A 15910-nucleotide genomic window follows, 5' to 3' on the forward strand; every position below is an offset into this window, starting at 1 on the left:
ATGGTCGGCGCTGCAGCCCGTGGAGCTAAACAATCAGCGAGCGTTCTAATTGGTCAGAGCTCAGTGATTGACGTCACGTGTGACAGCTTCCAATGTGAAGAAAAATGTGTTAGCGACAGCAAGAGACCAGAGCGCCTGCGCCGAGCCTCAGGCAACAGAAGAAAAGTGATTTTTTTTTTCTTATGCAAAGGGTATTGTGGTTTTAACTCCAGTACCCCCAAACGTTTATTTTCTTTTGTAATACTATTATTATAACAATATGTAAGGAACTGTTAAAGTCTATTTAAGTTACAGACCGCTCTTTCTACTTGCTCTAAATGCTTTTTACAGAAACCATGCGTGTGTGTGTGTGTGTGCGCGCAGAGGAGGAGGGGGGTAATTAAAAAAAAAGTAGAACTACATGTATTCAGACCGCCTGCTCCAATGAATTCTTGTAAAAAAAAAATAAGCCGCTTAATGTGCGTGACTTGTAAGGCTTTTGGCTTTCAGGAAAAAAACTAGCGATAGGTTGGACGGTTTGGAAAGTTCATTACCTATGTGAGTTGTAATCACATCCTGTAATTTTCTCTTTTTTTAACGATTTTACTTTTGAACATTTCTTTCTGTTACGATCGAAAGCGGAGATGAGGCGCAATCTGGCCGTAAGATAAAGGGAGGAAAATTCACCCACTCTCAATAAATTCAGTAAACTAAAAAAAAAACAAGGAGTCACTTCTTAACACTTTAAACTAGATTTGTCCATCTTGCACGTCTTCTCAAATGAGATACGTGCAGAAACCAAGATGCTTAAAGAAAGCCCTAGACCTCCAACGCCAGTCCCCAGAATCTTACACTTCGTCATGGGATCCGTTTCGCTATATTTGTGAATAGCGCAAACGTCGTCTATTATCCCGGAAAGAGGTTCTGTAAGGGACCTGTTGTTATGATCCAGGGTAATTTTGTCCACGAGCCCTGTCGGTTTCAGGCCCGGAGTCTAAACGGATCAAGAGCACAGGAGGAGGTACTTAATGAAGGAGTAAGAGGAGGAGTTAGCAGAAACAGAAAAGCAGAGTAAAATGCCATAGTTGAAGGCGAGTAATGTAGAAATATGTCGTAAATAAGTGCTAAAACTTTTTGAAACATGGGTTTCATAGTCCCACCGGGCGCTTTTTAAAAAAAACTTTACACCTGCTTTATGTGCTTTTGAATGTGAAAATCGTATAAAAATGCTTAATTATCTTATGAACATTTTTTTTTGCAAGGATTTTACTTCATAGTACTGTGGTATTTGGAAATTCGCTCTTTCGCTCGGCCTACAATCCGTTCCGAACTTCAAAATGAATGCCTTTTGAAAGATTCTCTGGATCTTCAAAAATAATGTTCCATTATTATAAAGTATGTAATGAAGACTCTTGAGTGACCGCGAGTTTCTTTATTACATCTTTTATGTAACCTATCTTTTGCGGCAGTAGTTTCTCTCCCGATTTTATATTTATAAATAAACTTGTACTTATATATTTCCTTATTTGAAACAGTCTACATAGGCAGGGAACGTCTCACAGCACTGACAAATGTTACTTGCGGCGAAATCAATTGAAAACACACCGGTTCTCAAAAATAATAAGCATATCTAGGAAAAAAGCGAAGAGTGAGACGTGTCCCAAATCCATTACTTTACTCTTTATCTGCGACACAGCAAAACATATGCAGGTTATGTCAGTTTTTATTCAGCTGGTTTGCTTCAGAACAGCTAGAATTTGCATTGTGAATTGTAGAATAAGAACCATTGAAATGTTTCCTGATGTCATTGTTTTCTATGTATCCTTACATCAAATGGGTTTTAATTAATAGGAACAAATGACCAAAACTATTACACTGTGCTCTAAATGAATAGGTTTGATTTAGCTCACCATTTGATGCATACTGGTTGCAAATAATTAAAGATGATATGGGTCTGACCAAAATGAGCAAAATGACAAAAAAAATAAAAAAGATAATTGCTTCTAGAATTCTATATTTTATTATAAAACATTAAAATTCCTGAATGTCTCTGCAGACCCACGTGATGTCCTAATAGCCGGGTTTTTCCTGTAATATAATACAAGCTAATATTTCACATATTCCAAGACTACAAAGAACCTGCCTTTCAAAAACCAAGTTAAATATGAATGATAAGGTTTCCTAAATAAAACCAAAATAAACACTTTTATCTTACAAAAAAATAATTTTAAGAGACCTGTTTCTCTTATATTAATAAAAAAGAACAACGATGACATGACAAATTATGCCAGACTTAAAGGTAATCGACTTCATACGACTGTTCAATAGAAACGGCTTCCTTACCTAATGTGGTCCAACCTCCGTCAAACTTTTGCTCTTATCACTTCGGCTGTAAACAAATATACGAATTATATATAAAACTACCAAAGCGGGGGTCAAATAGTTTCCATTAGAGTCTTGTCAAATATTGCTTATATAATCTGCACCGCCAGTGCAAAGGCATTGGAGAGATAGAACAAATTGCTCCAAGTAGTCAATCAGTTATTTGTTCATCTTCAAGACCATTGAATACTAAAAGACCGAGCAAACCTCAAATCCCCTTGAAAGAGTGGCACGCCAATATTTTATTACCTGGTGGTCAGTGCCATACTGAGAAACACAGTGTTCAATTACAATATTCATAATATGCATTCTGATTCTTGCGGTTTTAAGAGCATTTAGCTTATCTTGTTAAAAAGCATAATTTCTTTCTTTCGTTACGTGTAAAGCGTATATCCTACGCAGGGGAAGTATGAAGTTGCAGATTTGTGTTTTAGTACGTACAATGAAAGTGTGATTTGACTTGCTTTTTGAGGAATTGCTCATGTTTAATTGTTTGAGCAGCACAGATTTATTACTTTTTCTCTTGATTACTTCATCCATGTGGAATTCTCGAGGCCAATGGAATACCAATATCAGATGATTCTTTCCACGAAAAAAAATGATTCGCGTGTGCTATTTCATTATTTGGATTGCTTTTCTTTCCTTGAGTATTTTTTGCAATTTTGTTAAACTAATCATTTTCATCCAAAACGTTTCAGATTGCGTATTTACGGAAAAAAGAAAGATGGAATGACTTCTTGCGCAAAAAAGCACAGAGCACTTGCTCAGGCGATACCAAAATTAATTAATTGCTCAATCATGTCCTTGACAAGCATTGCTGATATAAAATTATTTCATATTTCTATGAAAGTAGTGATGAATTAATATAGTTTTCAGTTTTAAACAGCAATTCATTTTTGGGCTAGCACTTCAAATAATTAATAACTTTACTTTTTATAATACTTCAGAGGAGTGACCGTCAAAAACATTCAGTTCAACATCGTATCCAAGTAAGCAAACATTGTTTAAAACATGACTGCTCTTCGGTGCGTTTGTTGTATTAAAGTTGCATTAAGATGTTTAATGTCGCAGCTGTACGGCGCAATGACATCCCCGGTATACAAGACAAAATTTAGATTCACTTTGATGTGCCAGTTTAGACCAAATGAGCGCCACCCCCACACCACACCACACCATACCACCACTCACCACCCCTCTCAAAAAAGGCAAAAAAAACAGGACCGTTCCAATTTATCAGAGACGTTTGCAAACACACACCACATTGCTTCGATTATAGATACAGCAATACATTCTAAAAGCAGCATTTTAAAAATCAACTTTCATCGAGCCCAAACACGTCTCTACGTACCCAAACACACTTCTAATTGGTGTAACTGTGCTCAAGGGTCAAGTTTGACTGTGTTTTAGAGCACTACCTTCAAAGGATTGCCATTCACTATCTAAACCGATCACAGTTTTTCAAATAAAGGGCATGTACGCAATCACATCATTCATTTAATAAGCAAAGCCTTCGGTTGTACACATTCTTAAGTATTATCTTGGCATACTTCTGCAAATGATTTGTCAAAACCGGTCAGGCTACCACAAAAGTCATACATTGTTCAAATCACATATGTTCAAAAGAAACGCCTTGAGTTACATTTTGTATGAACAAATGTCATGCATTTCATATATTATTCTAAGTATGAGGCATGCCTGTATACTATTTGTACTTCAGCAATTAGAAACAATCGAGCAACACATTGCATTATCTTAAGAACGCACAATTCACACCTTTTCTGATTTTGCTGGAGTGCTCAGCCTTCCCAGAAGAAAGGTATTGTAGCGACCTCCGTAAATTCTCATTTTCATCCGTGAAGGGAAACTTAGAGGTCACAACTTCTATAGTCACTTCAATACGCGTGCCTATCTTACCGTTTTCCACCTGTTGAAGATGTCTTCCAGATTTTTTTCCCAGTGTCTGAAATGTGCGTTTAAACTATGCAAAAGAAAGAAGACGACCATCCTTCATTTCCTCTTTTCGGTCTTTCGGGAAAGAGTTTGGGAATGTATGATGAAGCAGAAATGAGCCGTCAGGATGATATTTTAATGGCTTATATGTCACGTCGGTGCATGTGGCTTTGAACTCGAGCAGCCTGCGTTTCCTGCAGAGAGCGCCGCAAATCCCACTTGATAACTTCTACAACCCACAACTTTTATACTCTGTATTACGCTTTAACTCGCCCCCAAATAATGCCAGAGCACAAAAGAGCTTTAAGCTATATTCATGTTCTCTCTAAAACCCTAAGAGCAGCATAAACTAAAGAGCAGAACCGATAAATGGTTTATTAATAACCCCCCTACACATACACACACCCCTCTAAGAAAGGCGTAAATTCTCCAGTCGTAGATGCAGGCGTAAATTCATAAGACATACAGGAGCTGTTTTTATTCAAAATAAAATCGACGCAATGAAATCGAAACTACCACCTCTACTGTTTGCATTTTTTTAAAAGAAAAAAAACCCAAAATTAATCATTCGTTAATGTTTTGTACGTTTAGTGTATTAGTTGTAGCCTATAATACAAGTGCCTGCCTGAATGTATATTGACGGGGGTTTTAAAATAAAAACATAACACGAGGATTAGCAAAACAAAAAGTATTTGAGTACCTATATCAACAGGCGATAAACAATTCAAACAAACGTGACCGCTTCTGTGTTAAATGTAACACGGGCAGTGTAAAGAAAGGTCAACAAAGTGTTTGCTGTCGTCAATGAGACATTTAATACACACACACATTCTCTCAGCCCAAGATGATGACAACGCACGACTTCTTTCAATGTAGTCATAATAGTGATTTCAGACGCACTCTGCAGCGGGTAGAGCAGGCCTGGGGAGTGTTTACAGACAGAAAATAGTTTGTGAGCTTTCAACAGAGTTCTGGTCTTATAAATTAAAACGTGCACGCTGGACACTCAAGATTCAAATGAAGTGAACATACTGATCTTCTGTAAACGCGCCCATTTAGACTCATGCGGATATGTGGAGTAAATTTTAATTTTGCTAAGGCGACTGAATTTGCTAAAGTTTGTATCGTCAGTCATGGGTATGGTGTATTGTATGTAATGTTATTGTAAAAGTGTATTTAAGGTACCTGCGGGGGGAAAAAAATCAGAGAAAAATACATTTAGATTGAGCTAGTGATTCATTCTCAGTCTTGATTTGTTTCTGAAAACACTGTTCATGCGTTAGTTACATGGACAAAAAAATGCTCACTCGCCTAAAACGTTAACTACATTTTCGCTGGCGACAAAAAAAGATTGGTCAACAACAAAGGCACCGCCTGCCCTGTCCTCCGATTCAGACTCCATGTGTGAAAGAACTCCGATCGACGTGACAAAGATTGAATCGTGAATCTAAGATGAACAATTTTCCATTCAAAGTTTTCTCTATAGTGATCATTTATCATGTTAAAGAAAGCGACTGTACCATTAGTCTTGACGTTGAGAAAAAAAAACGAGAGGGTATTCAGACTGTGATTTTTTTATACTGTTGTAGATACATAGCGCACAAAGCGTCTCTGTGAACTATAAACTAGCCTGTACTTCTTTGTCGAAATTTAACTTTGAACTAAATATAGGTCCGTGTATTAGCTTAATTTGTGCACCAAATGTAAATCAGCGAAATACGACTAATACACCGTGCAATAGTTCCGGTAAGGTTGTACTGATCACCAACTGTTTTGGTTAAGCCATTTTTTTTTTAAACGATGGCTTTCTGTTGTTTTTAGATATTTTGCGTGCACATTTCACAACTTTTCTCTTGGTGTACACCCCACTAACCAAAATCACTGTCAACTACCTTACAATACCTGGGGATTGATGATGTGAACGGACCAATCACGCCGGAGTTGGAGCCCCGTGAACTGTTAGTTGGTGAGTGTCTGTAAGTAGGGGGAGCAGGCCTTCTCGAATGAGAGCACGGACACTCTCTCACGTGACACACCCGCTCTATTCCCATTCATCAAGGGGGACGGTGTTGTCTTTTCAATTCATTTATCTGCAGGAATGATTGCGGCTATCAGTCTCGAGCTCACCGCCTGGCTGAGGAGGTGAAAGTTTCTCCACAGGAAGATAAACCGCAAAAGACAATATTGTACATGATTTGCGTTTGCAGTTAAGAAGAGGGAGAGGTGGAAAATCCTTTCCACAATAAAATTTAACCTGAAAAGGGAGTTTGCCAGGCTCACATAAGAGTTAGTCATATAATTCTCCCCGAGAAAGGCTGAGAATATTCCGTTTTTTGATTTTTTTTTTCCCTTGCAGACGTTTCAGTTGCAAAGTTAAGATGCTTTTGGACGCAGGACCACAGTACCCTACCATAGGAGTGACTACGTTCGGCTCCTCCAGACATCACTCAACAGGCGATGTCACCGACAGAGAAGTGGGGTTGGGGATAAATCCGTTTGCTGATGGGATGGGCGCTTTTAAAATCAACCACAGTACCCACGATCTTGCTTCTGGCCAAACGGCTTTTTCGTCCCAAGCGCCTGGCTACGCGGCCGCAGCTCTGGGGCACCATCACCACCCCACCCATGTCAGTTCCTACTCCACCGCGGCTTTCAATTCCACCCGGGACTTTCTGTTTCGAAATCGGGGTTTTGGAGAAGCGGCTAGCGCGCAGCACAGCCTTTTCGCTTCCGCGGCGGGAAGTTTTGCGGGGCCACATGGACACACAGATGCCACGGGACACCTACTTTTCCCCGGACTGCACGAGCAGGCGACCACTCACGCGTCTCCGAACGTGGTGAACAGCCAGATGCGCTTGGGGTTTTCCGGGGACATGTATGGTAGAGCAGAGCAGTACAGCCAGGTAACAAGCCCCCGATCCGACCACTATGCTTCGACTCAGTTGCACAGTTATGGCCCTATGAATATGAACATGGCTGCCCACCATGGGGCAGGGGCCTTCTTTCGGTACATGAGGCAGCCGATAAAACAAGAACTCATCTGCAAATGGATAGAACCGGAGCAGCTGACAAACCCGAAAAAGTCTTGCAACAAAACTTTCAGCACGATGCACGAGCTCGTCACTCATCTCACGGTGGAACATGTTGGGGGACCAGAACAATCGAACCATATCTGCTTCTGGGAAGAGTGTTCCCGAGAAGGGAAGCCTTTTAAAGCCAAGTACAAACTTGTAAACCACATCCGAGTTCACACGGGCGAGAAACCGTTCCCCTGCCCTTTCCCTGGCTGTGGCAAAGTGTTTGCGAGATCCGAGAACCTTAAGATTCACAAAAGAACTCACACCGGTAAGAGAACTACCTACCTGAAATATTTCACGTTGCATTGGTGCATAACTGAGAATTAAACTTATTGCTATGATTACTGGGGTTGGTCTGTTTTCATCTGTACTCACCAAGGCTGTTGTTTTGAAATGAGAAGAAAAGTGGCATACTGTAACCTGAGTTCGTTGCACTATGTGCAAGAAAACATTGCAACCTGACCCTTAGAATAAAATATTTATTAACATGATATAAAGTACACAGTTGTATTTTCTATTTGCTCGTGTTAAAAGGTAAAATACTTCAGGAATGTTAATACTGTAGGTTGTTACATAACACCATGGTTTTAATATATATATCGAACAGGCTATTGTATTTATGAGTCGAAAGCTTTGTTAGTTAAACGAAAATCAGTTTCTAAGTGTAAATATGCTGTCTAATAATGTTTGTGATTTTTTCCCCTAATTTACTGGAATTATACAATTTGTTTTTGTATTAGGTGAAAAACCGTTTAAGTGTGAGTTTGAGGGCTGCGACAGGCGATTCGCAAACAGCAGCGATCGTAAGAAACACATGCATGTGCATACGTCTGACAAACCGTATCTCTGCAAAATGTGTGACAAGTCATACACCCATCCCAGTTCCCTCAGAAAACACATGAAGGTAAAACTATATTTAAATAATAATTACATTTTGTATGAGTGGTTCAAGGGTATCACGCAGTAAAAAAATCAAAACAGGACGGGCATTTTGTTGTTTGTAGTGAACGGAATTTGCAGTAACTGAACCCAAGTGCTGGCGGATGTTTGAAATTGTAGGGCTGTTAGAAATGAACAATAAGAAAATGAAAATTCCCAGTTTGTTTTTTTGAATATGAACACTGAAGTTTATTTTATAGGAACTCGTGTAAAAGGGTAGTTCAGCCGTTCAGTAATTTAACGTAGACTCAATCTTTGATGCGCTGTACTGCTTATTCGAACATTTTGCTTTGTTCGTCTGTTTTTTTTAACCCACCTCACCCAAGGAACCGTGTATTTAGGTGTGAGTGGATTGAATATATATTTAGCTGATTAATGTTTATTTCATCTGTCAATGATTTATTCACTGTAGTTTGTAAGAGTACAAAATATCAGATTGGAAGCTTTGAAAATAACAAAATACGGACTACGATTTTTTTTTCCCCATTTTGTTGAAACTGTGAAGTAGTGTAGAACTGCTGAAGTAAGATCTTAACAGCGAGGGGTAGAATAACGTGATTTCTGTATGTTACAGGTTCACGAATCGTCTTCACAAGGATCACAACCTTCTCCCGCGGCCAGTTCAGGGTACGAGTCCTCAACTCCACCAACAATCGTGTCGCCTTCGACAGAAAACCAGAGTAGCAGTTCCATATCTCCAGCATCTTCAACAGTGCATCACACATCCAGTCACAGCACGCTGTCATCAAATTTTAATGAATGGTACGTTTAAAATATTTAAAAAAAAGACTGCAGAATTAGGACTGCTTGGAATCAAAGACTTTTAAAAGCCGCCATGTAAACGTGGACCGAAAAACTCGAAGAAATCGAAACCTTTTGTAAACGGCTGTGTAGCAAAGAGTGTGCGATGCATGGACGAGGTACCAGGGCCGAATGCCAAGTTTATAGGGTTTTGAAAGATTACAAACGAGATCTCAAATTGCATGTATCCGCGGGTCGCGGCCTGTTTTGTAAATAAAGATTTACTAGTTTAAATATGTAATATTTTATTTTGTAAATAGTTATATCACAGTTTAAGGGAATTTGTGAAAAATGTGGTCTCTAGATTTATGGGAAATGAGATGGTTTTAAAGAAAAAATGCGATTAATAGTCTTGATTGAAAAGAATGTTATAGTTAATGTGTACCAAATGTGAATTACTCTGTATTACTACAGTCTTCACGTCGACCTAACCGACTATTAGTATTAATGTGCTTTTGTATACAGTGCAAACATTTCGTCCCGAAGTCCAGTCTAAGTAGAACAGTAAATTGTTGTTATTAAATGTCATGTCGATAAATCGTATAGTGAAGCCTGAAACTCCGTGTCAATCTGTTTATGTAAGAAGTGATATAAAAAGATAAAATATCTGTTCATTGCCGTGGCAATTACAACAAAATGACTTAATGTATATAACTCAATTTTCCATATTTATCCGCATGTAAAGGCCGGTATCACCTGTTTGAAATTATTCGATATTTATGGGAAAATGCGTTCGTATGTAAAATTTAGTTTACAAAACTGTTTGGTTACATTTCGTACAGTATTAAAGACTTAAAAAATCAAAGAAATGGCATTCAGCATTATTTCCCAACAGCCTCGCTGAATTCAGTGTATTTTTTGAGGTTAGCAGTTTTACTATGGAGTCTGTTAGCTTCTTACTGAACAGTCTACGAAAATATACATTTGATGACTGATAAGAGTCCCTGATGCTACTGGTATGGTACGCAATTAGTATTTATATCACAATTGTGAAAGAAATTCTCTACAGCAATATAAATTTACTGAATCTTTGCAGACATAACCATAAAAATAACATGCACATTTTCCTTCATTTTCAAAATTAAGTTGCAATAATATAGACACTTTGTAGATAGTATTTATATTTTTGGAACTGTTGTTATAAAGTCTATGTTTTTAATATAGTTTTACTACAAAGCATATAATAAAATTTGTGGGTTAAGCACCTCTAAATTATTTATCATGTGGTACAATTACGTACATTTATGTTTTGAATTTTATTTTTTTTACATTGTTTATAACCGAAGTTGTTTTGTTTTCTGTGATGTGTTCCCCATTTCTCGATTACCTCTTGACCAGTCCCTATTGGTTTTCTACAAAAAAAAATCAAATCTAGTAAAACGAATTATTTTAAGTAATTTGATTTCCATTCTGTCTGTCTTTTATTTGCTCACAATTAACATCAGATTCATTCTTCTGGCCTGGTACAGGAACAAAAAGCGGTAAATGGCAAGGTTTTATAAATCAGATTACTCCTGTCCAATAACTACTAAACGCTTGTTTCTTGAAAACAAAATCAGTTTCACGTTGTTTGGTTTGATACATTTGCAACAATACTGCGACTACTAACTTAGCAACGGTTGAAGTAACTGTTAAGCTTTGTTCTTCGTTGTAGCTTGCTTGACCGCCCCATTAAGCAGACAGCACATCAACAGACTTCAGCAATCATGAGCTTGGCTAACACTGATAGTTCTCGTGTGGTGGCACAGAATGGATTTCACGAGCTTCATTTTTTGCCGACAAGACTGACAGATTTAACGACTTTTATAAAACATAACATAAAACACGTATAGCCTACACTTTAAACAAAAACTAAAACAGATCCGCTTTTCGTATGCGTGCGTGTTTTTTCCCTCCGCATATACATACACACATATCCATCTTAGGGTATACCTTAATATTTTGTGAGCTTTGAATCGCGTTGTTAAATCAGAACTAATGCACAAAGAAAATTTGTCCCGGCGTTAAATTATTTTTTATTTCATTAATTACACGCAAGCTGAGCAGATGCACTCGTGCTTTACTACTACGAAAGCTAATTTTAGGTTCATTTGTTTTGAATCTCGTGGAATATATAGCGCCACCTTGCAGTGTTGAAGTATTTATCACTATATCTCTAAAGAAATATTTTGTTCCACATTCTTTATTAATATTTCACGTTTCTATACACGATATAAGGGTTCAAAGAACTAATTTCTAAATTCAATTTCAAAGATTTATTCATTTAAATCTTTCCCTCAAGGTTACAGATTATAGTAAAATATTTGTTTTTTGTATCAGAATGTAATATTGATAAGACAGAACATATGTATATGTGGATGTGTGCTCGCGAGTACATGTATATTTTCTTTTCGCCGGATCAGTTAGTTACCTAAATGTGTTTTATCATCTCGATGTGGTAAACGGTTGTTCCTTGTGATATTTTCATATTTTCTTCTTCATGGGCTATTAAGTTTTGAAATATGTGAATGACGGCAGTAAAATGGATTGTTCGACTCTATTTAGCAGAATCTAAATAGTCTAGTAAAAAGGCTTGCTTCCTGTTCACTCACGAATTTTGATTTACGCACCGTTGGGATAGCAATAGAAAGTGTTATGTATTGATCTGTAGAATGAAATGCCTCGGTTGCTTTATGGCAGAAAAAAAAAACTCAATTTACTTTACAGCGTTTTAGTTTAGTATTGCGTTAGACGTAGAACATATATACTAATGTTAAACTTCACACTGTCATGTAATCGGACGCATGGTTCCTCATTTTAAGCATGTACATTTACATTTTAATGCGTCTCTGAATTTCACTACATTTAACAAAAAGGCGATCAAGCTATTCACATTCATTATTATAAATTATTATTATAAAGAAATATGTAATCTCCTTTGTTTGTGGTAAAAATGTACTTTCTTAAAATGCATCAAATGTGTGAAGCAACAGATTAAGTACCCCTTGACGTTTATGGGTGTTTTAGTGATGAGGAAGGCGGTAACCAGCGTTTATATGTTCAAATACATTAATTTTGTTGTGTATAACAGGCCTACAGTATGGTTAATGACAACCAAGTTCGAAGCAAATATCTAAACCTTTCTATAAACTAAAAAAAAAACTTTAAATGTTCCAAAAGGATCTCCATCTTTATTTCTTATAAGGTCAAAAGTACAATACTGGTATTCATTTCTTAGTTTCAAACAGAAAGTCAGCATATGTCATCATAAGTGCATTATATTTAACGCTGTTTTTGCCATAAAATAACATTTATCTTAAATCATTTAAATACGCCATATGTCTAAGTATATAAAGCACAAAGACATTTACGAAGTTCTTGAAATATCTACATTATATACATTTTATACGCGTTTTAAGTGCAAAATGTAATGATTATAAAACCCAACGTATTTATAATATGTTATTGTCTCCTGCTACACCTGCTCTGTTGTTTGCGTGTCTGTCTATGCCTTATATACGTATCTGCTAGTTTTAGCTGTGTATAGTGAAAAGCTTTGTGACGTAGGCGCCGGTGAGTTTTCATCTGCGAACCGCTACGAGATGAATATTTATGATACTTGTCATTTCTCCACGGCATGTACACTAACCGCGAAGTATTTGGATTGGTTTCCATTATGACAATTGCGTGTGCGTGTTCACACCCCAAGGCTCAGTTCAAAGATTAGAAAAATTCCTAAATAAGTAGCTCCATAAATAACATGCCATAGAACATTGACTCCATACACAATAAAAAATCACTTTGCAAACTAAAACTTGAGCCTATACTGTTCCGCCTTTACGAAGCAAATATGTGATGTACGTGGGCGGGTGCTGGCTTTGCAAAGTCAGTGTTGCCATCCGAGCAACTATTGCTCAGTATATGAATTTTATTATACAAGGTAGGCAGAAGTCCGTAATGCTGTTTTTATTGGCGGGGACACTGGGAAAAAAAACAAATCTTCCTTCGCAGTTAATTCCCTTCTCTTGTAATTTTTGAAGATGTTTAATTTTTCTTTAGATTTTAAGGTGAAAATTTTAAGTTTGATCTTAAAGACATAGCCTGCATACATTTGCACCCGATGTGCAATCTCAGGACAGCCACTCTAAATAGCGAGTAACCCGAAAACGCTATTTAGGCCTTTTATTTACCCTAACGTTTGGTTTATTGCTCGTTAAATTCATACGTGTATGAAGTACTACCGCTGGCAATCAGAAGTGTGTGATCTTAAGTGTCTATAGATAGGCTTATTTATATTCATAAGTTCATATATTCACATGAATCAGTTTAATGGTGATTTTTAACTCTTTCGAGTCATCGAGTCATCGTGTTGTTTTTTTTTAAATATGCAACTGTCTTTAAACAAGGAGAAAAAAAATATTGACCCATTACCATTTACGGAATCAGATGCACTTATTCTGACCTTACTCTTTGGCAGTGATGTTGAACGTAACTTGAAACTAAGTGAGAATGCAGTAATGTACCTCTAAATGTATCAGCTGGCAGTGTTTGCCTGTCCCTTTTCTACTCGTCTGCATATTTGTGGGGGGTGATTATATTAGACACATTCAGAAGTTGTGCATAAGTCAAATAAGAAATTTCAGTTAATTGCAACATGCGTTAGGGCGCATGGGTGATGTTTTGTACTACATTGAACCCGGAAAAATTGAGACGGCTTCTTTTCAACATTTATTTATTAAACGTTTTAGGAGCATATCATATACAGAATTATACAGCAATATACAAGGAGAGTTAATAAAATGTACTTATTTAATAAATCTACAAGACTAAAGTAGCTTAAATCCAAGAAAAGATATATTTTTAGTAAATTAACAGCCTTTTTCTATCGGAATAACTCGACTTCATCTGTTTTCCGACCGGCCGATGGCATATCTTTGGCAGAAATTGAGGTTTAATCCTGAATGAACTTTTTTTTGGGGGGGGGGGGGGGGGGGGGTTGTACAGCTGCTGTTTTGAAATGGACGTGTTGCTCTGTTTCTTAAATGTAAAAGTAGTTGGCATTTTTGTCGCTGTTATACTGCAGACCTTTAGCTGACTGGTAGGGGTGTGCTTTGCGACCGCAACTTGAGTCTGACAGGTCGGCCTCAGTGCTGCAACAGCAAGGACAGTAGTGTAACTTGGAGGACTTGCACCTGATGTTGAGTACGCGCTGCATGGAAAAGATAACTTTCCTACAGTTAAGCAACAGCAGTGGAAAAACAGAAAGAGTAGAGTGTAATATGGATCATGCTAAAGTGTTAAAATATTCTCAACATATCGGAACATAGTGCGTCTGTTCTTTTCAGTGTAAACTAATGAGATAAACTACATTGCAAAATAACCATTAATTCGACGTTTAAATTAATCACAATATCTGCAGCTCAATTTTTTTCATATTTTGTCGCACTGAAATCACGAAAAACGTGTGATTGCACCGCGCTATTCATCTGGTCTCACCAAAAGTGTATTTCAACGATGAACCAGGTGTAGAAATGTTCTGATTTTGAATTAACCATTTTCTCAAAACTCTTAAAAACACTAGGACGTTTTTAAACGCCCGTCTAAACGTTTTCTATAGTTTGCTTTCTTAACTTGGCCCTGCAGCCAAGACGTACTGATCCGCTTGCACCAACGCAGGGTACAAACATGCATAATACCCTCTACCCTTACCCTATCATCAAATCGCTCAATACCTAGGAAAGTAAAATATATTTCCTTGCCTTGGCCCTTAGTATTAAAGACTACACCCCAAACCATAATTACCCTCATGATAACAGTAACATGAACTTGAGATGTGTGAAAGTGTAACCAAATCGCTTTACCTCACCGTTCTGCCACCTGCTTCTTTCACAGAGCGCCATACAGACTACCTGCTGCAGACACCGAATCGCCAGAAACTAGGCTTAGACAATGCTTTCTGGGAAGTTGCATGACATGATTTGAAGATTATACATGAGTATGTATGCGAGAGTTCTTGTAAATCTTTATTTACGGTATATAGTCACGGATGCAGAGCGACATTAATTTGAGGACTATTTTGGGTTGCAATGTACTTCGGGCAATGGAGAATTTGCGAAGAATTGCGTTTTCTTGCCGGGTTGCTAAATGGGGTCATATTAATTGGTTGTTTGTGACCGGTACACTAAACATGAGTTTATTCAGTGTAGTGCAAGTGTATTTTATCCAATACGATAAAGATAAACACGATTGTGTAAGATTTCTACCGTCCAGTTTTGAATTCCTGATGACGTGGAGATTTTATTGCTCTTGGTGAAGATGGGAGTCGATTACACCAATATTGGCGTTTTGTTTTTAGTTCAGAAATGTCTAAGGATATCCCAGTGTTATTTGGCCCAGTTGTGTTGTTTTTTTTACGTTGTATAGTGCTTTATATTAGTTTTAAATCATTTATGTAATATACGGCAGGCCATTTTTTCGACATTAGCAAGCCGATACTTATAATATTTGGAAAAGGTACGTTCTCTACCTGTGAAATCCTGCAGCGATTTGCTATAAATCTTTAGTTTTAAAATCTAGCTATCATTAGCTTGTCAGAAGTAATCTTATTAAGTTGGGTAGTAGTTTATTTACATAACACGGAAGTTAGCAGCTTGTGGACAGCTGTTCTTTTAATTGCTGCTCATCAGAATAATACATGTCAATAACTGAAAGTAAAGCAGTAGCTTGGAGCACTTAAATCAGAACATAAAGCATTATGTGTATGTTAAAATGCGTTATTTCCTTCTTAAAATGTTTTTTGTTTA

General features: G+C 37.4%; 1 protein-coding gene across 1 annotated transcript; it reads left to right on the forward strand.

Moving 5' to 3' along the window:
- Positions 1-6360: 6360 nt before the first annotated feature.
- zic1 (zic family member 1 (odd-paired homolog, Drosophila)) lies at positions 6361-9937 on the forward strand. The gene is made up of 3 exons (XM_088913300.1): positions 6361-7656; positions 8129-8292; positions 8902-9937. Exons 1-3 carry the CDS (start codon positions 6690-6692, stop codon positions 9097-9099), a joined length of 1329 nt encoding a protein of 442 aa, XP_088769426.1. The 5' UTR covers positions 6361-6689; the 3' UTR covers positions 9100-9937.
- Positions 9938-15910: the final 5973 nt, after the last annotated feature.

Source organism: Atractosteus spatula, chromosome 4, assembly GCF_055471065.1.
Source record: "Atractosteus spatula isolate fAtrSpa1 chromosome 4, fAtrSpa1.hap1, whole genome shotgun sequence".
In the NCBI taxonomy this organism is placed as follows: domain Eukaryota; kingdom Metazoa; phylum Chordata; class Actinopteri; order Semionotiformes; family Lepisosteidae; genus Atractosteus; species Atractosteus spatula.